Here is a 23,906-nt window from a genome sequence, read left to right on the forward strand (position 1 = left end):
TGAGTTTTTTTTTTTTTTTTTTTGTACTGAGGATTGAGGGGTACCTGACCACATCCCCAGCCCTCTTGTTTTTGAAACTCAGGAACTAGTACCAATTAGGAGTAATCTTATTCACACAAAAGCCTTAATTATCTTTTTGAGTCTGCTGTGAGGTTCTCAGTCATTGGTAGAAGAGTTATTGAGTTATTTGGGGGGTGGCTTCAATTTTGGGGTTAATTCTAAACAGAAAGGTATGTTGGTCAACTACTCCCCTTTCTCTCTCTTCTAAGATACCAGAACCATTAAAATAAGGGAAGATAAATGGATGGCATAATTTATTAATCAACCCTATAATGATAAATATGTTTTAATTTCCCTTTTACTTTTAATAAAGAAAAATTTTATTGTTTGCTTTTTATTATAAAATGATTCTCAGCCTCAAAGTAAAAGTAAATGTTTTGGGGCTGGGGTTATAGCTTAGCCATAGAGCGCTTGCCTCACGCATGTTAGGCACCGGGTTCTATCCTCAGCACCACATAAAAATAAGTAAAAATATTATGTCCATCTTTGAAAAAAAAAAAAGTAAATGTTTAAAAAAATGTTTTTATTTCTGGACGGCACTTTTTTAAAAAAATTTTTTTGTAGTTGTAGATGGACAGAATGCCTTTATTTTATTTGTTTATTTTTATGTGGTGCTGAGGACTTAACCTAGTTCCTCACGAGTGCTAGGCAAGTGCTCTGCCACTGAGTTATAGCCCCAGCCCTTTTTTGTTGTTGTTGGTAATTAGATTGAACCCGGGGACACTCTACCACTGAGCTACATTCCCAACCCTTAGTTTTTATTTTTAGACAGGGTCTTGCTGCGTTGCCCAGGCTAGCCTCCAACTTACCATCATCCTCCTGTCTCACCCTCTTGATTCCAGGTTCATGCCACCATACCTAGCCAAAGGTGGCACTTTTTATTTTTTTTATTTTTAGAGAGAGAGAGAGAGAGAGAGGTTTATTTATTTATTTATTTTTTAGTTCTCGGTGGACACAACATCTTTGTTTGTATGTGGTGCTGAGGATCAAACCTGGGCCGCACGCATGCCAGGAGAGCGCGCTACCGCTTGAGCCACATCCCCAGCCCAAGGTGGCACTTTTTAGTAATGGCAACATATTCTTGCAGAATAGTAATTAGATAACTATTACTTTGTTTCATTTTGATTAATACCACAATTCAGTAATCACTACCAAGACAAGAATTGTTAATAGTGTTTCTTCTTCAGTAGGAATTGGATCTAGAATTTAACAAAGCCCAAACAAGCATTTTTATTTTAGCTGGCGTCCTTAACCCCGTTTGTCTCATTGTGTCAGATGTGGAACAGCCATAAAAACTTAAATTGAGCAATAAATATACTAATTATGTCCACTTTGAAATGATATTTGAACATTATGTTCCCAGAATTGAAAACTTGGAACTTCATGGAATAAGTTTAGTGAGAGGAGAAGGAAAAATTAACATGGAATGCCTCCCAGGTTTTAGGTACCAGGTTTGTCTTGTATAATCCTCACAACAACCCTGGGAGGTGGCTGTCATTATTCTGCTTCCTAGACTGGAAAATAGTGGAGTAAAGCAAGGGCTAAAATTTATTTCCTAATCTTTCCTTTTCTAAAATAGCCATTAAACTGGAGCACACTGCCTCCCAGTGCGTAGATCCAGAAATGCTCTTGCTTGGGTTATGATAGTTTATTTACTTGGAATACTCTTTAAACTTATTGTTTTAAATTTTTTGTTTATTTTTGGTACCAGGGATTGAACCCAGGGATGCTTAACCATTGAGCCACGTCTTCAGCCCTTTTTATTTTTTATTTAGAGACAGGGTCTTGCTAAGGCTGACTTTGAACTCAAAATGCTCCTGCCTCAACCTCCCAAGCTGGGATTTCAGGTGTGAGTTACTACCCCTGGCTCTTTAAACTTTTTATTATGGAAAATCTCAAATACATAAAAAGAGAATGTTTAATGAACCCCAATGTACCTATCATTCAACTTCAGTGATCCAGTCTTAATTTTCTGCTTCTACCCCTCTGTTCTTTGATGATTTTGAAGCAGATCTTAGCTATATTGGTTTCTCTGTTTTTCATTCTATATTATTTGACATGATCATAATACTACTAGTTACTTCACCTATAAAACCTAACAATAATTCCTGAATACCATCAAATATCCAGTCAGTTCCTTTAACTACCTCTTACAGTGCTTTAAAAAAAATAAGGCACCAGAGTCCTTTTTATAATCTCCTTTAATCAACATATAAAATTTCTGAGTTAAGAGGTTAGGAGATTTGACTAAATCCTCTGCTTTGTCAGTGGTGGGACCAGATATATGACTTAGTTAGGCTACTGTATCTACCAGACAAATGTTTTCATTGTGCTTTTCCATCAGATGATTGATCCGCTTGGAAGAACCTTAAAAAGTACTGTACCATCCAAACCATCCCCTCTGTTGATGTGGAATGATTTGTAGCTTTTATGATCTTGGTAGGAAAATAAGCAAGAAGGGAGTGGGTGGCAATGGGAGATGATGAAGGAAGCAGTAGGTACCAGAAATGAGAATATTAGAGGATGCAGAATAAGGAAAAAAAATGATAAATAGCATTCAGTTGCTGAGAATACCAGTTTCCAGTATAACTTTAGGTCTCATCTGTTTGCTTTATTCAATAGATACAGTCTACTGTGAGCCTGGATTGGTTCCAGTCTCTGATTGTAAGTCAGTGAGCAAACCAAAGATCCTCATGAGGTTTATCTTTGGTAGGGATAGTGGTCACCTGACAATGACAGAGTTATGCTTCTGATCATGCAGCTTTTGTGATTCTTCTCTGAGGGAAAAAATTCCATTCTAAGGCATTACAATTATAATGTAAAAGTTCTAAAATCTGAGAAGCAAATCTGTTTTTCTGGTTTGAAGGTGCCAGTGATGATGCAGTTAGTTGTTCAGTAATGTTGGAAGTCCTTCGTGTCTTATCAACATCTTCAGAATCCTTACGGCATGCTGTGGTGTTTCTCTTCAATGGTGCTGAAGAAAATGTCTTGCAGGTGAGAACTGTTTTAAATACCAGGCTTGAGTAATAATGAGAATAATAACAATAACTAACACTTATGCATTTTTATTATTCATATGAATAGTATTATAAAATGGTATGCAAAAGACATATTGTACCTGCCAGTACTTTAGAAAATCCACTGATGTTAACATGTTCAGTATATGAAGAACTCAACTCAGAACAGTTCATCTTGGCAGTGTTTGATTCTTTTGAGAGCTCTTTGATGGCATAATAACTCATATTTAGTTTTCTTTGGAGTTACAGAGATGTTTTCAGACAGGCATATAGAATGAATGCCCTGCCATGCGAATTATCTCTTCCTTACTCTTGTTCTTTTTGTCTTTCTTTTGCCCAGCCTCACATTTACCAAGGATGTTGTTTGGCACCACTCATGGCACCACTCAGGCTGCCTCTCTGATAAATGACTTTCTAAAACTCAATAGACTGCACACAGCCATTAGATGTAAAGAGAAACAGAGGATGTCTTCAGCGACTGCCTTTGAGAAATGATTCTTTTGTTCTTATATTCTTTACCTCATGAAGATAGCCAATCTGTCCTTTTAAATAAGTACAGTAAAAAATTTAGGTTCTGATCATTTACCCTGTATTTATTTTCTTTCCTTCTCATTAAGGCCAGTCATGGTTTCATTACTCAGCACCCCTGGGCCAGCCTGATTCGTGCATTTATTAACCTGGAAGCAGCTGGTGTAGGAGGGAAAGAACTTGTGTTCCAAACAGGTATGCAACACCATGCTCTGTGTATTTTAAGGCAATTCTGATTTTTTTTAAAGTGGAAAGTTTTTTAACTTAAGTAATTCCTTAAACAATCTCTTTGTTTTTTGTTTTTGCTCAGCAAGTGCTCTTTTCACTGAGGAACATACCCACTGTCTTTAATGAAGTATGTCTTGAATGAGCATTCTTTGTAGAATATAAAAAAGTATAAATTTACCTAAGTTTTCAGAGTTGGTAAATGGCAGAGCAGGATTTGAATCTAGGAAGTTCAAGTTTAGAATGTCATGTAGGTAGTGAACATTTTATTCATTATGGGTGATCCTGATATAAATAACTTTAAATGAGAATCATTTCATGAATTAAAATGAGAAAATTTATGTGTAGTTTAAGGTATTTAAATTTATCATTGAATTAATTTGAATGTAAAAAGAAATCCAATAATATTTAATCCACCAGAGAAATGTTTAAAAAAATTTTTTTAGTTGATTTTTTGATACTGGGGATTGAACCCAGAGGTACTTTACTACTGAGCCATATCCCCAGCCCTTTTAATTTTTTTTTTTTGAGACCCTTCTCACTGAGTTGCCTAGGGCCTTGCCAAGTTGCTGAGGCTAGCCACCTTGAACTTGTGTTCCTCCTGCCTTATACTCCTGAGTTGCTGATATTATAGGTGTGTGTCACCATTCCCAGTGAAATATTTTAAATTTTATGATTAAGCTTTTTAATGATAAAAAGTTACAGTTGATAAATATGTAATTATAATCTTTCTTAATTCAAAACTCATAGATTTATTTAGTCAGGGTCTACTAAAATCTGACAATGGAAGTTCCATGCCTTTTCCCTGCTCTGTTAGAAATTTGGGTTATGTATTTTATCCAGACATAAACATTTGCCAGAAATTTTTAATATTGAGTAGTGTGTTGGGTGAGATTGGTGAGGGAAGTGAATAAGGTGATAATGGGAACTTGTTTTATAGCACCCATGAAAGACATGGTATTGTTTAAGTTATGAAGTTATGCTAAATGCTAAGTGTGTTTTTGTAACATGAGCAGTACCATACTTACTATCCATCCAACTTAAGTTTTCATGCTTCAAAATGGATGTGTGCTTTACTTCAGCTAAGTCTCTGAGAATCTCAAGGTCATAAGATTAAAAGCAGCGAGGTTTTTACTTTCTTTTCAGCTCTCAAACCTCATTGCTTCCTCTTCATCTAACTAATGAGAAGAAGCTGGACTCTAACATAGGAGTAAGTAGCTGCAACATTTTATTCACACCTCTGGGATGTCATTCAGGGTAGGAAGAACACATTCAACAATGACCAAATAAAAAAGTGGTAGCAGAAAATTTGTAAGGAAAGAGGACTTTAAGTCACTCTTTCCTTTTTTAAAAAAGGAAAAAATCTCAGGGCTTCACATGAACAGTAGCATGTCTGTATGTTTTCCTTGTCATAAGTATACTGTATGCTAAGTGCTTATATTATATTCATGCTTTTAGTTATTGTCATAGCACCCTATCCCCATATTCTTCCTATCCAGGTATAATCCAGTGTTATATGCTAGTCTGTAGCTTTCCTGAATTTTTTTCTGTGTGCATATATATTAGCATATTTTACATATGTATAGCCCAAACAGTTGAAAGCACATTTACCTAGGGTTAGTCAGGTCGAGTCCCAAGTCAGTTTCTTTATTTATTTATATTTATTCAGTACTCACTGTTGTTAGGTCTGACTAGCCCAGAGTCCTTATTCTTCACTTAATGTATGTATTTTATTTAAAAATTCTATAGCTACATAAATTTTAGAAATAATTGCATTATCTAGAAGGCTATAAATAAATTTAATAATAGTCACAGTTAAATAGTGGGTATTTATTAGTGGAACTAGGGGGGTTGTGCCTGGAGCTGAGATGGGGCAAAATGTAAAAAAGCAGTTTGAGCTCTACACTACTTCATGAAATAAGACCAGAATTGTCACTACTATTTTACTTTCTGAATTGTTTAAAATTTTGCAGTGCATATGTTACTTTAATAATAAAGCAAAACAGTGACTTAGGACTCAATAGCAGAATGTTTATATATAATTTAAATGTTTTACTCATTCTAAAACCCTCATATTTCGAAAGTAATGTATTTCTGAAGGATCATCAACAAAAGATTTGGATGAAATTTTATACTGTTTCCCCCCCCCCGCTCCTAATTTTGGAGCTTATTCTTGTGGCTAAACTGCATACCTGAAAGCTTCCTCTGAGTACTTTCTGAAATTCTTGTACCTTTCCCAGTATTGCTTTCACTTTTGATCCCATTGCCTACAAAGACTAGCTTTTGTGGGTACGTTTTTCTGAAAGTTAGTATTGTTTCCATGTTTAACTAAAAGAGGATAAATCCAGATTGGGGTTGTGGCTCAGCGGTAGAGTGCTTGCCTGTCATGTGTGAGGTACCGGGTTCGATTCTTAGCACCACATAGAAATGCATAAATAAAATAAAAGTCCATCGACAATTAAAAAAAAAAAAAAATAAAAACGGACAAATCCTCCCCCCGCCCGCCCCTTGACATTTGGAATTGTGCTTGAAAGCATAAGGCAGATGGCTCTGTCCTTTGCGTTTTAAATAAGCCCTTTTTCTGTGTGGTAATAATTTACTTGTCCTGTCCTATATAATTTAGAGAAAAGTGTAAAATTAAGTGGTTTTTAGATATATCCACAAGAGTCGAGTGATCATCATCATAATTATAAAATGTATTTATTACCCTGAAAAAAACCCCTATACTCAATATGCATTCATTCCCATTTTGTCCCAAACGCAGGCAACCACCTGCCAATTTTCTATTTCTACAGATTTGTCTATTCTAGATATTTCATATTAATGGAAACAAATAACATGGCATCTTGTATGTGGCTTCTTTTCCTTAGTATGTTTTTGAGGTTCTACCATGTTCTAGGATGTATCAATACTTCATTTCTTTTAAATGGATGAATAGCCCATTGTATATGGATCTATCACATTTTGTTTATTAATTTCATTAACTGATGGACATTTGGAGTATTAGAGAAATAGGCATCTTTTATACACTATTTATTGGTAGAAATGTAGAATGATGTATTTTGTCAATATGAATTATATATTTTTTGGTACTGAGTATTGAACCCAGGAATGCTTAACCACTGAGCCATATCCCTAGACCTTTTTATTTTTTATTTAGAGACAGGATCTTGCTAAATTGCTTAGAGCCTTGCTAAGTTTCTGAGGCTGGCATTGAACTTGTGATCTCCTGCCTTAGTCTCTAGAGTTGCTAGAATTATAGTCAGGCCACCATGCCTGACTATGTATTACTTTTTTGTTGTTGTTGTTGTTTTTAGATACACATGACAGTACGGTATATGTATTACTTTTTGAAATGTAGATTCTTCTGTCTAGCTGGTTCAATTCTGGGAATTTATTTTGTAGAAATAGTTGACTTGGACATATAGGGCTAAGTGTTACATAGTCTTCTTGACTTTTTTTGAGATGGGGTCTTACTATGTTGCCCAGGCTAGCCTGGAACTATCCTCCTGCCTCAGTCTCCCAAGTTGGGGATTATAAGTGTGCACCGCCACACCTGGCTTGGCTTTTTTATGAGTGAAACATTTAAATTAACTTTAAGGTTCATGAGTAGGAGACTGGTTATATAGATGGTGACTTAAATTCTTTTCACTTAAGTTCTTTTTTGTTTTTCCATCATTCATTTTTTCTTCTCTACAGAAATGAACTCTTTCTCTCATCTTAAAGAAAACCACTTTTTCTCCCAACCCAACTCTACTGCCTTATTTCTCTGACCATCTACTGCAAAATTCTTTTGAGACTGATCTATGGTTGTTTTCTCCAAGTGACTTGTTTCTGCTTTTGGACCAGTTCTATAAGCTTTAACCTTCTCACCAAAACTACTCTTGTTAATAAAGTTGCTGTGGCAAATTCAGTGTCCAGTTTTCAGGCCTTATCTTTCTTGGCTTCATTAATAATATTTACCATTTTTTCTCCTTTATTGAGTTTCCTTTTTTTGTTTCTCTGGGTGCCAGTGCCACCACCCAAATGTGAAGAGGTAGAGCTGTGACAATGACGATGTAGCTCTGTTTTCACTTCGATTCAGGGAGCTTTGACTTTTCATTCTTTCACTGAATTCTAGTTCCCTTCAACAACACGTATGCCTAAACTCTTTGCATGAAAAAAGTGACTCATTCTTTTTTCTGGTACTGGGGATTGAACCCAGGGGTGCTTTACTATTGAGCTACATACCCAGTCCTATTTAAAATTTTTTTGAGACAGGGTCTCCCTAAGTTGCTGAGGGTCTCTATCCTTCTGCCTCAGTCTCCTGAGTTACTGGGATTATAGGTATGGGCTTATTCTTTAAGAAGTAATTTATAGATACACACAACCTGGAAGCATGAAGGATTTTGATGATGGCAAGAGATAGAATGCAAATTGAAAATGTTTCTAAATGTGTCTGATACTTTTCTCTTTTAGGATAACTAAGATAAAAGCTTTTGGGAGAAGGTGAGATACGGGAGTGATGAAGAGTCCAGGGTCTGTAATTAAATGACGTAAGCTCAAACCTCACAACCTTAGTGGCAGTATGCTGTAAGCACTGAACATTGGACAAATTTTATAACTGCTTCAAGCTATAGTTTCTCCTCTGTAAAAATGGGATACTATTTGTATCTACCTCTTTTTTTTAATATTTATTTATTTTTATGTGGTGCTGAGGATTGAACCCAGTGCCTCATGTGTGCGAGGCAAGCGCTCTGCTGCTGAGCTATACCTGTACCTACCTCTTATGATTAATAACAATGTAGTATAAAATATTTAGGTATATATCTGGGTGGTAAGAACCACTCAGATCAAGGCAGGGAATTTCTCATTTAAAGGGCTCCCTTTTGTTTATACCATGGGGATTATCTTACTCAGGAGCTGATCTATCTTCCCCTTCCAGTCTCCCTACCCTCCCTTTTTATACCCAAAGTTGACCTGTCCACAACCTGTAGATTGCAGTGGATGATCCATGAGAGGCTGGAGTAGGGCTAGAGCACTTTGATGTTGCAGTGGAATCTATACTGGGTTAGAGACCAGGTAGTAGATCTTTAAAACTGTAAATCCCTTTCCTACTAATGGGCCTTGTGTTTTTCTCAAGTAGTTTTTATGGTACAGAGCATAAAATGGTATCTTTATTTCATCTCTAATTATAATGTAAGAAAAGTTCGCAGCTCTTAATGTTCAGCTTAGTGAATTTAACAAATGCAATATAATCATGTAAGTACCACCTAGATCAAGGCAGAAAATGATAGGTACCTTATGGCCTTCTCAGTCATTCCTGCCCCCAAAGGTTATCAATATATCAACATATCTTGATTTAATTTTGCTTGTATTTGAACTTTGTATAAATCAAATCATACATTATATTTTCTTTGTGTGTATGAATTTTTCATTCAACCTTCTGGCTGTAAGATTCATCTTTTGTTTAGCAGTAGTTCATTGTTTTCCATTGCTGAATAATATTTCATTGTACAACTATATTTATTATTCTGATGACGTTAGTTTGTTTTCAGTCTTTGCCTCTTATGAATGGGCCTGCTGTAAGTGTGTTTGTAGGTATCTTGTGGTACACATGTATGTGCATGTTCATTTCTGAGTACAATTGCTGAGTTATAAGGTATGCATGTGTTTGACTTTGGAGATTTTTGGTGTATAACATCAATCTTTGATGCACATGTCCTAAATAAAGTATTAATGATTGAATCCAGTAGTTTATACATACAAAACAGGTACTTTTCAGCCAAGTTAAGCAACAAGATGATTTATATTTGAAATATTTGAAAATCTATATAATTCACTGCATTATCAGAATAAAGGAGAAAAATCATGTCAGTTGGTAATCTCAGTATCATATCAGTAAGTAAAGAATATGGATATCCTCTGTGATAATACATTTATCATACTTAAGAAATTTAACATTATAATATAAAAACTATTATCTAGTGAAAATTTATTTTAAGATTTTTTCAGGCATTCTAATACTGTCTTAACAGTTTTTGTTGTTTTAATCTGGATTCCAATCTAATATCAAGCATAGCATTTAAATTATCATGTGTTAGTAAATATATCACAGCCATTGTATAATTTATACAAAGTATAAAACTTTATTATAAGGTGAACACCCTTCTGTCTTTACCTCATTACCAAGTGTAGACTCTTGCCATTCTTTCTCCCAAATTTTTCCACCTCTGCCTCTTCAAATACAGTTCCTTTCTTCCTTCCTTTCATGCTGAGGATCAAACACAGGGCTTGCCTCATGCTAAGCAGGTATTCTACACTGAACTATTTCCTTCCCATCTAAGACTGTTATTCTGATTTTAGTGATAATCACTTTTTATAGTTGAGCTTTACCTGTTTTTCAGTATGATTTGAATTATCAATATCTAATTATAATACTAATAATGGTTTAATTATAATAATGTAGGGTTAATTATATTAATGTAGGGTCTCATATGTTTCCCCACTACTGCTTTTCTTTTTCCATTTGTATTTTTGTCCTTAGTGCATCACATCAAGAGGCCTGTAGTATCTTTTTGTCTTTATTATTGATAATATTAACTTATTCTCATTTGATTAAGGTATTTTCCAGGGTTTTCAACTGTTTATCTTTGTACAAATTACTGTTTTTCCCCTTCATAGTAACTACTTTGAGATTACTTACCAAATTTTGATCCTAGTTTTAGCAATCACGTAATTCTTGCCCTAAGAAATTTTTACTACTTATACTATTTACTGAGGTTTTTTCCTCTTCATCGTTCTAATTGTATTAAATAGTTGGAATTATACTAGAAGGAAGGCTTTCCTTTCTTTCTCTCTCTTGGTGTATGTTTATTTCCGTATTTCATGTATTTTTATTTTGTTTTGTATACTACATGTTTTGTTACTGACATTACTTTTTTATTTTATTTTATTTTTTTTAATGTATGGGGGACTGAATCCAGGGGTACTCTACCACTGAACTGCATACTTAGTTCTTTTTCTTTATTTTTTGAAATTTTGAGACAGAGTTTCCCTAAGTTGTCCAGACAGGCTTTGAACTTGCAGTCCTCCTGCCTTGGTCTTCCGAGTAGCTGGGATTATATGTGTGTACCACTGCATCTAGCATTGCTTCTGCTCCATTTTGTCTCCTGTTCTCCTAGGACTGCAGTTAATCATGCATTGGATAGACTTTTCAATGATCTCATATGTTTCTTGTACACATTTCTGTATATTCCATTCCTTTTTCTTTTTGTTCTTTTTAGCATATTAAACATAATTATTTAAAAATCTATGTGTGATAACTCCAGTATGAATCTTTTCTATGTGTTTATAGTGCCTTCCCCCTTTTTGTTCAGTCATCTTTTTATTGTAGGATAATCTGTTTATAAAGTTATGAAAACAATATTCCCAGATGCTCTGAAATAGTTATTTTATCTGTTAAATCAATGTATTGCCAAGTTTTGTTATAAGAAGCCTAAAATTTCAGTGATTTACAATAACAAAGGCTTAGTTTTTGTTCATGTCATGTTTTCAGTTTTGGGTATCTGTAGTCATTCCAAGATTATTATGTTTCATGTGTCTTATTCATTCTGGGATTTAGAGTAAAGGAGAAGCCACCACCAGAGATGTAGTGACCTCATGGCTAAAGTTGAAGAGAGGCATGGAATGGCTTTTAGATTTCCTGCTATGTTGAGGGTTGCATCATTCCTACTCACACTCTGTTGGTCAGAGCAAATCATGTGGCCAAGCATGCAGTTGATCATGTGAAGAGGCATTATGTGCTAAGGTTAGAAATATAGAATTCTTTTTCAGAGAGGAAAGAGTGAATAATTTGGAACAGTAATGTACTTTATCCCATAATTCTAAAGGAAGAACTCCCAATTTAGAAAAAGGTATTTAAGAATGATGATGGGGGCTGGGGATGTGGCTCAAGTGGTAGTGCGCTCGCCTGGCATGCGTGTGGCCTGGGTTCGATCCTCAGCACCACATACAAAATAAAGATGTTGTGTCTGCTGAAAACTAAAAAATAAATTTGAAAAAAAAAAAAGAATGATGATGGGAATGCAGAATTATTAATTGTGATAAATTATAAGCAGTAGTAAGGTACTTTATGGTATAATCAGTATAATGTTATAGGAATTATTAAAATGAACCTTGTAATATCTAGCAACATAGGAAATTTCATAATATAATGTTAAGTGAAACAACAATGTATAAAGTGTACCCTTTGACTTTGTACATTGTTGCTATTTATACACATTCATACATAAGAAAATTGAAGATACATGGACTGGAGTTGTGGCTCAGTGGTAGAGCACTTGCTTATCATGTGTGAGGCACTGTGTTTGATTCCTGGCACCACATAAAAATAAACAAATAAAATAAAGATAGTGTGTCCATCTACAACTAAAAAAAATTTAAAAAAAAAGAAAATTGAAGATATAAAATTGATAGTAGTTATCTTAGGATGATAGACTTATGAATGATTTTTTTCCATTTATAGACTTAAACTTTTTCTTTTACTTTTCTTCTCAGTACTGGGGACTGAATCCAGGGATGCTCTACCACTGAACCATATCCCTACCCCAATTATTTTTTGAGACAAAGTCTTGGCTAAGTTGCCTAGGCTGGCCTTGAACTTGCAGTCCTTCTACCTTAGCCTTCTGAGTAGCTGGGATTATAGGTGTGTACCAAAACCCAGATTCAGACTTAAACTTTGTGTACTATTGTTATTTTATATTTAAATTGTTTATAAAATTGTTTATTTTTTCATTTTAAAACTCATAAACACACACATATTAAACATTTGAAAATATAGAAAAGGGATTAAAAATAATACATTTAAAAAGCCACTACGTTCCTTTTTTGGGTATGTTAAAAATATTATTTCTAGATCGGGGATGTAGCTCAGTGGTTGAGTGCCTACTTAGATTGCCCCTACGCCCTGGGTTTTATCCTTAGCACCACTCCCTGCTCCTGCTCCACCCCCATCCCTCAAGAAAAGAATATTAGTATTCTATGTTTTAAAAAAAATTACTAGGTTAACCTTGTATTATATTGTCATGTTTCATTTCAGGTCCTGAAAATCCTTGGTTGGTTCAAGCTTATGTAACAGCAGCTAAACACCCTTTTGCATCTGTGGTGGGTCAGGAGGTTTTTCAGAGTGGAATCATTCCTTCAGATACTGACTTCCGTATCTTCAGGGATTTTGGGAACATTCCAGGTATTTTGTCAATGGTTATAGGCTATTGTGCAACATTGATTTTTCAAAAGCAAGCTTTACCTCTTGAAAGTTATGAGTAAGCAGCATTTTTTGAGAGTATATTCTGTATGAGAGTTGTGCATTCTGACTCATTAAGTAGAGTTCTTAATGTTTTCCTTTTAAAACTTCATACTAATTTAAATGTTTGCCTCCTTTAGAATATATCATCTTGCCCCACAATGTGACAGAAGAAACAGGGGAGAACTGTTTAGCACTTCATTCCCAAAAGATGGTAATAGATCCTTCAGGGGTCTTTGACTTTCATTGTTGTTGTCTTGCTTTGCCAACTCCCTTGGGGACTTATAGAGCTATTTGAAATTAAAATTTGGCTTTGGCCCAGCAAGGATATAGATGGCAAAGTTTTGATGACTGCCCAAACTTAGCATCCCTACCTCCTGCTGTGTGACTTACAATGCCTTCCTATGAAGCAGTATACTTCCTCAGTCGTTGTATATTGAATCATGTACCATATGTACAGAGTTTGTAAGAATGTAGAAGAGAATTTATATCATTCACTAATAAATATGACAGAGCAATCATCCCACCCCTTTGATATTTTGTCTTTTAGGAATTTAATATGTTAAACAAGTCTAAAACAAATTTGATATTTAAAACAAAATGACTTTTTTTTTGTTGTTTTTCTATATGTCTTAGGAATAGACTTAGCTTTTATTGAAAATGGATATATTTATCACACCAAGTATGACACAGCAGACAGAATTCTAACAGACTCCATTCAGAGAGCAGGTTGGTATTCCAAATTCTACTTTTAATGTACAATAAGATGAAATTTTAGTAATGACCTGTAAAAATCTATAAATATTCTGTGGCTTGAGCTTTAGAGAGGCAGTATGTGGTAGAATGAGGTAGGGATTTGGAATTGGAGAGATAAGGGCTTAAATTTTAGTCTTGCTGTCTGTTTAGCCATTAAGAACATAGAAATATTCATTACAAGGATTTGCAAAGGGAGTTGGGTTACAGTAGGATTGTTGAGCAGTAAATCTGTAGCTAGAGTGGGTAAAAAGCCATACATTGGAGGTGGCATTATGACACAGCTGTGGGCAGCTTACCCAGTGTAGAAAATAGTTAACTTGGATCCCTGATTGGGTGGGTGGTGCATGTAGGTGAGAGGCTTAATAGTCAGGGAATTAAAGTGCTTTCTGGAAAGGTCCAGAATGAGAGGATACAAATTTGAGGCTGAGCCATAGAGTTGGTAGAATTTAGTCTGCAGAGAAAAGAGGATGTTCCAAGTAAGCATAATATGAGTAGAGTATGTTTGTGTGTAGGAGGCTATTGGTGAGTAGGTGGTCAGACTGGAGTAGAAGAAATATTTTCAGAAATAGGGAGATGAGGTAAAAGTATATGAGGGAGAGAAAAATTGTAGGCTTTTTAAAAATCAGTAAGAAGATGCCAAAAGGATGAGGAATCATTGAAGGTCTGAGTTCAGGCATGAACTCATTAAGACAGTTTTAAATGTTGTTGATCTGGTAATGTATTGTGGATGGTGTGGAGATGGGTTGTTCTGACAGTGATTTTCATGTGGAATAAGGGGGACATAGACTATGGTGGTGTTGACAAAAGATAGAAACCAAAGGGGAGGGATGGAGAATTAGATGCATTTAAAATGTAAATTCAGCAAGACTTGACAAGTTGGAAGGGATAAATCAGATGGACAGCAGTAAAGATGACAAAGTATAAAGCTTAGCTGACTAGGGAAATGGAATGCCATTGGCCATGGTGGAAAGTGGGAAGGTGATTCTTATTTATATTGGCAGTGGACAGGGGAAGCAGAACTTGAATTCTGAGAGGTAAGTAAGATATAGGGGTCTCTGAACTAGCCTGATGAAACAGATGTGGTATTAGAGCTCTTTGCAAAAATGAATAGTTCTAGTAGAAGACAAAGTCTGCTTCCAAATTGAGAGGCAGTAAAATAGGGAATATGGGCCTTATTTGAGAAACTTAAGAAAAATGGGAGAGCAGTAGGAGGTAGGAAGCTTTGTCTATTCACATTCAGCCCCTTCCTCCTTCCTTCCTTCCCTCCTTTTCTCAGAGCTTGGGATGGAACCCAGGGCCTCATGCATGCTAGGCAAGCCTCCTACCACTGCACCACATGTACCATTAGTCCTCTTATAGATTTTATTTTGAGACAGGGTCTTGCTAAATTGCTGAGGCTGTCCTCAAACTTGTGGTTCTCCAGCTTCAAACTCTTGAGCTGAGATTACAGGTGTGTGCCTACCCTTTTTGTTGTTGTTTATGGAAGTACTCGGGATTGAATCCAGGTCTGCTGATGACCTACATCCCAGCCCTTTTTTTATTTTTTGAGACAGGGTTTTTCTAAGTTAGTGAGTATGATCTCAAAGTCTTGTTTGTTCCATCTCAGCCTCCATGTTGCTGGGATTAGGGTGTGTGTCATTGTGCCTGGCTCCCAGTTAATTTCTTATTCAAATAATAATTTATTTCTGTTTTACATATAAATTTCTTTCAAATAGTTGATTCAACCTTGTTATTTCTCTTTACTAATAGGTGATAACATTTTAGCAGTTCTTAAATATCTAGCTACATCCGATATGCTGGCTACTTCTTCAGAGTATCAACATGGAAACATGGTTTTCTTTGATGTACTTGGCCTATTCGTCATTGCCTACCCATCTCGTGTTGGCTCAATAATAAACTACATGGTGGCAATGGCTGTTGTTTTGTACCTGGGCAAAAAATTTTGGCAACCCAAACATAACAGTAAGTATTTTCCTCTAAAATTGCAAACACTGTTGTAGGATTTGCTAAAAAGTTACTGTGCTTATATCTTTCCAGAACATTAAAATATCTTAAGAAAATAATGCTTGATTTTATATTATAAGAGATTTCTAAATAAATGTTAAATTGATATGCTTATTATACATTTAAGTCTTGGTGAAGTACATTTTTACTCTATAAAAGTACTCTATATAAGTGCCACATAGGAGCTATTGAAAAATGATTTCTTGAGATTGATTTTTTTTTTCCTGTATTGGGGATTAAACCCAGGTCCTCATGCATGCTAGGAAAGTGTTCTACCATTGAGCTACACTCCCTCCCCCTTTTTTTAAATTTTGAGACAGTATCTTGGTAATTTGCCCAGGCTGGCTTCCAGTTGCATTCCTCTTGTTTCAGCCTCTGAAACAAGCTGAGATTATAGGTGTATGCCTCCAGGCCCTATTTATAGATTTATTTTTAATGAAAAGTCCCATTATATAAAAAAAGTCTTGTTCACACTGTAGACTAATAGCATACTGTTGTGAAGTATGAACAAATTGTCTTTGTTTAAATTGGTCCCTTCTGTTTGAAATGTTTCTGAGACTAAGGTGTTATGTGCTGTTACAAAATAAAATATTTAGCAACAAATTAAAATAATTTTTTATTACTAGCTATTTTCCCATGCTATTTCGCCTTCCTATGTCAGTTTCTTTTAGGAAAATTTTATATGGAACTTTATCTTCTTTCCTGGTTAATATTTTGGTACATAAAGCATCCCTAAGGTTTTAAAGATTAAAATAAACCTCCAGGCACAGTGGTGCACATCTTAATCCCAGCAACTTGGGAGGCCGAGGCAGGAGGATCACAAATTCAAAATCTGCCTCAGCAACTTAGTGAGACTCTGAGCAATTTAGTGAGACCCTATTTCAAAATAAAAAATCAAAAGGGCTGGGGATGTGGCTCAGTAGTTAAGTGTCCCAGAGTTTAAAATCCAGTTAAAAAAAAAAAAGATAAAATGACCAACTTCCCTAGTAAGGGTATACCTGAATTTAGAAGACATCTGATTTATTGATAACATTCTTCTATCTTTTTCCAGTTCCAACATTTAATTAATAGTCCTCAACATTAGGACATTTCAGTAATTTTCAGTTATGGTGGTGGATTTTTAAACATTTGTCTTTTTAGCTTGCTAACTGGTTATGTAATTGATTTGAGAAGATAGTGACTTCAACTTTTTGTTTCTCTTTCTTAGCTGTTAACTACACGAAAGATTTCTTGTGTGGACTTGGCATCACTCTCATTAGCTGGTTCACTAGCCTTGTTATGGTTCTCATTATAGCAGTGTTCATCTCTCTTATTGGACAGTCTCTCTCATGGTATAACCACTTCTATGTCTCCGTTTATCTGTATGGAACTGCAGCAGTAGCCAAAATAATCTTCATACATACCCTTGCAAAAAGATTTTATTATGTGGTAAGTATTAGGCATATTTACTATTTCTTTTTTGCTGCTTTCAGGAAAAGAAAACAAACTCAGGTGGGATTCATTGTGTTTGGTCTTTCAGGCTATTATCAGAAATTGTTCAGCATGGTTATAGAAAATGCTTCCACAACTGTGTTAATTTGCTAGGTTTTTTATTCTAAGTTGTGTTACAGAATTAAAATAAAAGCTATTCCATAAATAGTATTTAGGATGGTAGTGACAACAAGACTTGTTTGCACAGCCCTCTGCCTCTGTTGCATTTGCTGTAGTTTTTGTAACTGTGCTCTCACATCTACCAACCTATCCTGAGTTCACCCAGTTATGTTTGTTGTTTGGATATCCTTGATTTCCCGTGGGATATAAGCTTCATGAGGGTGGAAATTGTTTTATTCATTGCTGTATTCTCTGTGTCTGGCATATAGCATGAACCACACAGCAAGTACTGTTGCTTAAAAGAATATTGCACCTAAAGTTTTCTCAGTTTTTCCTTCACCTTTTTTTCTTTTACCTGAATGATGTTGATGCAAATTATACATGTGTGTTATCAGAGTTAAGACGCATTACTAATGGAAAAAGTGGAAAGGGAAATAGGGTTCCAAATGATAAACTGAGTTTTAGAGAATATTGTCATATTGTTATGGTTTCAACTGTGTAAATTTGGTAAAATGGGAATTGGGGTTATGAAATAAAATAACTAAAAATGAAGTACAGTGAAGTCATGGTTTCTGATTTTCTAAGTGTATTAAAGGGAAAAATCTTCTTAGTTTCTTTATTTTCAAAACAACAAGTAGATATCTGTGTTATTATTATTGTTGTTGCTGCTGCTTGTTTTTTTCTTCAGTTTGTCTTTGTAGGGGATTAGAATGGAGATATGTAAGACTACAATCCAGCGTCCTTCCACTAGGATGTCTATTTGCTGAACCTTGACTGAGTTTTAGTAAATGTTGTGAGATGGTCTGAGGAACTCTTCCATGTTAGCAGGGCCTATTGAAAAAAGGTTCTTTGAGGTTAAACTTATGTTTTTACAGTTGAACTTATGTTTTTATCTTAGTGGCTTTGTTTTCCAAAAGAATCATTCCTGGGGCTTAGTTTCACATGCCTATTCTTAGTGCAGGTGTATATAACCAGAGTATGGTTGAATATTATTGATTGGGGTAGGAGTGAGATAGAAATAAGAGTCTATTTACTTTCACTAATTTCAGTGGTCTGATCATAATATTTGAGGCTGAAAACACATTGGAAGGGGTAATGTGTTTTATTTTCACTTCACAAATATTCTTCAAGCACTCAATGCATGGTGATGTGGAGATTTGTGAGAATGTGATATTTTTCTTTGAGGAGCTCAGTTTTATTTGGGAATAGGTAGGGACTACAATGATTGCAGTACATTGTGGGACAATGTGAAATAGATTGACACATACAAAGTGCAATAGGAATACAGGGGCAGGAGAGATGAGTTTTGCTTGTGGAAGTCAGGAAAAATTGACGAAGGAGGTCATAATATTCAAATGAGGTTTTTGAGGCATGAGTTGAAGTTTACTAGAGAGCGAATAGGTTGATAAGGGTACAAAGTTGGGAATGTACCTGATAATTTGGGTCACAGTAAAAAATACAGTGTGGTGAAGAGAAGGTTGTAGCACAATAACTGAAAAGTTGACCAGTGTGAAGTTGGAGCATGACCCTAAAAATCAATGTGACCACCATTAAAATTTTCTTAGCAGGACAGATTTTTTTTTTTATTGTAATGGATTGGAATAAGGCAGGAGTGGGATCGACAAATAGAGGTGATGATGAAAGTAGATTTAAGGATGTTTGTTTATTTCTGGAACAGTTTAGGCACTTATTATAAAATATTTTCACAGAACCATTTTCTTCTTTTTAAGTACTAAGTCTCTTGATCAATATTGTTGAACACATAAGTATTCAACAGTTGTAGCCTGTCTTTTCTTTTTTTTTTTTTTTTGCAAGAGGGAGTTGTCAAATGAACCTTAATTTCTTTGGAAAATATATGACAGGAAATCTTGAGCTCTTGAAATAGGGTCCCTTAAAACAAACATGCTCTAGGATGAGCAGAAATGAGAAACTTAAAGATAGGTATATTCATTTTGTTATTTATGCATTGGAATTATAACTTTGATATTTGTGTTGATAGAATCCCTCTTGCACTCATTTTTAAGTATTAAGTTCATAAGGCTGCCTCTTCTGAAGAGTGCAAGGTGCTGCACAGGAGTCCTGGGGATTTAAGTCTCAAAAAATGTAGTTCAGATTTTATTATATGAATACAAGAGGAATACAACAGGAATACAAGAAGGGGCAAAGGTGACAAGTTGGAGATAGAAAAGACTCCAGAAAATCAAGGCAAACCCAACACAGCTGTTACTTCAAAGGGCATGCAGTTTTCCAGGTGTGCTGTTGGTGGTGCTGCAGCAGTTGATAATGTTCCTTGGTAGGTCATTTCTCTAGTTTGTCTGAAACACTCTAAGCTTAGAAAAATGGATGTTTGTAGGAGGGTACTTGTTTAAATTCTGGAACATTTCCAAAGGTTTTATTTACCTGGTGGAAGAAAAGCACAGATTAGATACAAGGAATAGTGCTTTCACTTCATCTTGTTAAATTGTGCTTTCCTATGCAGCAGTAATTTATTACTTCTGATAGGATTGACCTTTTTCAGTTTTAAAGGGTAGACCTGCTTTAAAACAAAATGTAGTTCTCCTAAGCAGTGGAAGTTGTTTTATAATAAGAGATCTTTATGAATGACCCATGAATGAGACTACTTGTTTTTTATTATTATTATTATTATTATTATTATTATTATTATTATTTTCTTTCAGAATGCCAGTGACCAGTATCTGGGAGAAATGTTTTTTGACATCTCATTGTTTGTGCATTGTGGTTTTCTCGTAATGCTCACTTATCAAGGACTTTGCTCCGCATTCATTAGTGCAGTCTGGGTAGCATTTCCGTTGCTCACAAAGTTTTTCGTGCACAAGGACTTTCAACAACATGGTAGGGTATTTTTAGTTTTAATACAAGTGGGAAAATACCTTAAAATATATAAAGCTTCCAGAGACTATTTTTCCCTTTTCCTTATACCTAAACCCATTCTTGTGTTTGTGAACACATACTGATATATTACTTGTAAGTAATTAAATTAAGTATTTAAATACTTAAAAGTATTTTATCTTGAGTGAAAGTGTAGATAATATGTATCTGAAGTAGATAATATGTACCTAAAGGGTAAGATTCATAGCTAATCTAATTTCTGTTAGGTGCCAAGATGTGGAAGTACTATAAAATCTGCAACTCACTTTAGAATTCCATAGATAAGTGTTTTGTATCTCTTTTTCTCCTAGGTGCCCAAGGAAAATTTATTGCCTTTTACCTTTTGGGGATGTTTATTCCTTATCTTTATGCACTATACCTCATCTGGGCAGTATTTGAGATGTTTACCCCTATCCTTGGGAGAAGTGGTTCGGAAATCCCACCTGATGTTGTGCTGGCATCCATTTTGGCTGGTTGTACCATGATTCTCTCTTCCTATTTTGTAAGAAAAAAAATTGTTTCTTTTTTTCCTTTATTTTTTTATGTGAGAATATGTAATGAGTTTAGCCATATTAGATAACTAAAACAATGTTATTTAGTATGGCTAAACTCATTACATATTCTTTGAAAAAGTCTTAGGTAAACTAAATGGGGAATGGCTGTGCATTTTATGGAAGGAAAATGTAGAATGGGCTAGGCATGATGGTATGTACCTGTAATCTCAGTGACTCAGGAGGCTGAGGTAAGATGATTGCTAAGTTTGAGGCCAGCTTTGACAATTTAGTGAGACCTTGTCTTTAAAATAAAAAGGGTTGAGGGTATAGCTTAGCAGTGGAGTGCCCCTGGGTTCAATTCCTAATACCACTACCACCACCACCACCCTGCTGATCGTTGATGCCATGGGATATCATTCTCTTCATTTTCTTGTGTATGTGCAGCAATATTACTAATAGTCACTTTTTTTTTTTCCTTCTAGTAGTGGGGATTGAACCCAGGAGTGCTTTACCACTGAATCATGCCCCCAGTCCTTTTTATATTTTATTTTTATTTTGAGACAGGGCCTTGCTAAGTTGCAGAAGTTGGCCTCAAACTTTCCCTCCCAAGTTGCCTGGGATCATGTTGTTTGATACCATGCCCTACTGTGGTTTTTTTTTTTTTTTTTTCCATAATGGCTTATTAATAGAGAAATTATTCTTGAGTAGTGGAGAAGTAAACCATAGTGCTTACTTCAGATAACTTTTCCTTCAGTCCTTGGGGATTTATTAAATATATTTTGGAAAGCATTTAATTCCTGTCAAGTGATCAGTTAACAGGTTTCCTGAGGTTACACTTTGCTGTTCCACTATAGTTATATTGATTGGGTGAGAGTTGAAATGGGACTATCTCTAGGAATGGGATCAGAAGGAGTCTTACAAACAGCTCAGTCATTGGCACACACTGGATGTTTCAGAGTCCTTCTAATGCTCCTTTTTAGTTTATTTTGTAAACATTTAAGAACCTAAGTGACATAGGATATGCAATGTTTAAGATAGAACTTTTAAGTTGATTAACCATGAAATCCAAACACATTGTTAATTTATGTATTTCCTCCTGTTCTTTGTTTGGTGATTGCCATTCCATTTATTGTCATGACCAAACCTCTCCTAGAAGTTGGGGAATAGTCACAAGATGAACCTTGTGATTTGGGCAAGAGGGAACTTGAATGTGGAAATGATAGCTTAAGTAAGGTTTTAGGGCAACTTTGGTAGTAGCTGACCTGAGAATGCAGAAAACACAGTATTATATAACAGGGAGGGTTTCCATGGCTAAACTTACCAGCCTTCCAATAGAGGGGAAACTCATTACTTGGCAGTATATTTGAAACTTTCTAAGGAACTGCATTTTACATATTGTGACTCGGTGGTAGAAGAGCAAACAGAGTTACAAATTGTGTTTAGCTAGCTTACTGCTTTAAATCCAGGGTGCTTTGTCTTATTTCTGTACTCACAGTATATAAACATAATTCCCTTCACCTAGGAATGGAGCTGTTTTGTTGGAAATTACCTTGAATGGGATATTGAAATACTTCAGAGATGAAAATTCTTTAACTCTGCCTAGTAGATTATGAATATTTGTTTAATTTTCTTGATTTTTAAAATATATATATATATTTTTTTTCTTTAAATGATAGGAGATCAAATCCAGATCCTCATGCATGCTGGGCAAGTACTATAATACCACTAGCCCCAAATACTTGAATTATATTAATCACAAAGTTGCCCCTCTCTTCAACCCGTACCCCCAGTACTGGGCATGGGACCCAAGGCTTGTTCTATCAAGCTATATCCTGAGCCCTTTTGTTTTAATTTTGAATTTTGAGACAGGGTCTAAGTTACGAGGCTGGCTTCAAACTTATGCTCCTCCTGCCTCATCCTCTTGAGTCACTGGGATTATAGGCATGCTCCACCTTGCCTGGCCTTACATTTTCATTTTCATCTCAACAAAAATATTTTTGCATTCATGTTTTTCTCTACTTACTAAACCTGGAGGTGGGCAATTAGATGAAAAGGGCAAAAGTGGCAGCTGGGTTTAGGTCATTGTTTCTCCAAGTGACTTTCAGACCACCTCAAACCTTAGGGAACTGGGACCTATCTGAGTTTTTGTTTTCTGTAGTTTTTAATTCAATGACTTGATTATAATGAAAAAAGCTGTTATTTAGTATTTTATGGATGTCAACCTTGAGGCTGAGCCATTCCCTTTTATTGCCCAAGTTTAGATTTGTTTTGTTTGTGTTGAAATACACAAAGGGACAGACTTACTTTGTAATGCATTTTTTTTCCCCCTCAAATGCAGGTCCACAGGCAAAGCCCTGAAGGTACATCTAAATACTAGTTTAGTTTACTCTTTGCTACATTGCAAAAGGATTATGGGTGGAATTTGAGTTTTATTGAAACATAACTACTTAAGCTTAAAAAGCTTGTCTTTGGTACTTTAGTGAAAGCCTGTGATACCATAACGTTTGGTGCAGTTCAGTGGTGTCTGCAGTGCAGTGTGAACTATTAAAGGCCATTAATTAGAATCAGAAGTAATATAAGGTATGGCTTGGTGAGTGTCAGATCTACATTCTCTTTGCTTAATCGAGCATAGGAACACTGCTTAATCTTTTTCCCATTGCTTTCTGGTTACCTGTCAAAAGGTACCATCTTGGCTAGTTGGAAGCATCTGTCATTTTCTAGGTGCTGACTTGTGATGGAATTTTCAATTCCCTAGAATTAGTGCTTTATTTTATTGTGTGTTGGAATATGTTATCACAGGCTGATAAATTTTCTGCATTGTCTTAGATAATACCTGTTACAAAATACAGTTAAAAAACCTTGTCACTGATATGAATTTTTAATTTTTCTATTTTTGTGTTTCAGATTAACTTCATTTACCTTGCCAGAAGCACAAGAAAAACTATGCTAACTTTAACTTTGGTGTGTACAGTTACATTCCTCCTTGTTTGCAGTGGAACTTTTTTTCCGTACAGCTCCAATCCTGCTAATCCAAAGCCAAAAAGAGTTTTTCTTCAGGTA

The 23,906-nt window shown here is 35.3% G+C and overlaps 1 protein-coding gene across 1 annotated transcript in view; it reads left to right on the forward strand.

Annotated features, from left to right (window-relative positions):
- The window catches only part of Ermp1 (endoplasmic reticulum metallopeptidase 1), a 59,153-nt gene that overhangs the window by 20,885 nt on the left and 14,362 nt on the right, over positions 1-23,906 (forward strand). Inside the window, exons 4-12 of the mRNA XM_015492861.2 lie at positions 2,900-3,054; positions 3,695-3,800; positions 12,910-13,056; positions 13,750-13,842; positions 15,619-15,831; positions 17,081-17,301; positions 20,142-20,316; positions 20,664-20,854; positions 23,751-23,903. Of these exons, the coding sequence (XP_015348347.2) occupies positions 2,900-3,054; positions 3,695-3,800; positions 12,910-13,056; positions 13,750-13,842; positions 15,619-15,831; positions 17,081-17,301; positions 20,142-20,316; positions 20,664-20,854; positions 23,751-23,903 (1,454 nt within the window). The remainder of the gene's footprint in view (positions 1-2,899; positions 3,055-3,694; positions 3,801-12,909; positions 13,057-13,749; positions 13,843-15,618; positions 15,832-17,080; positions 17,302-20,141; positions 20,317-20,663; positions 20,855-23,750; positions 23,904-23,906) is intronic.

The sequence above is a fragment of the Marmota marmota genome, unplaced genomic scaffold (genome assembly GCF_001458135.2).
Source record: "Marmota marmota marmota unplaced genomic scaffold, marMar, whole genome shotgun sequence".
Classification (NCBI taxonomy): domain Eukaryota; kingdom Metazoa; phylum Chordata; class Mammalia; order Rodentia; family Sciuridae; genus Marmota; species Marmota marmota.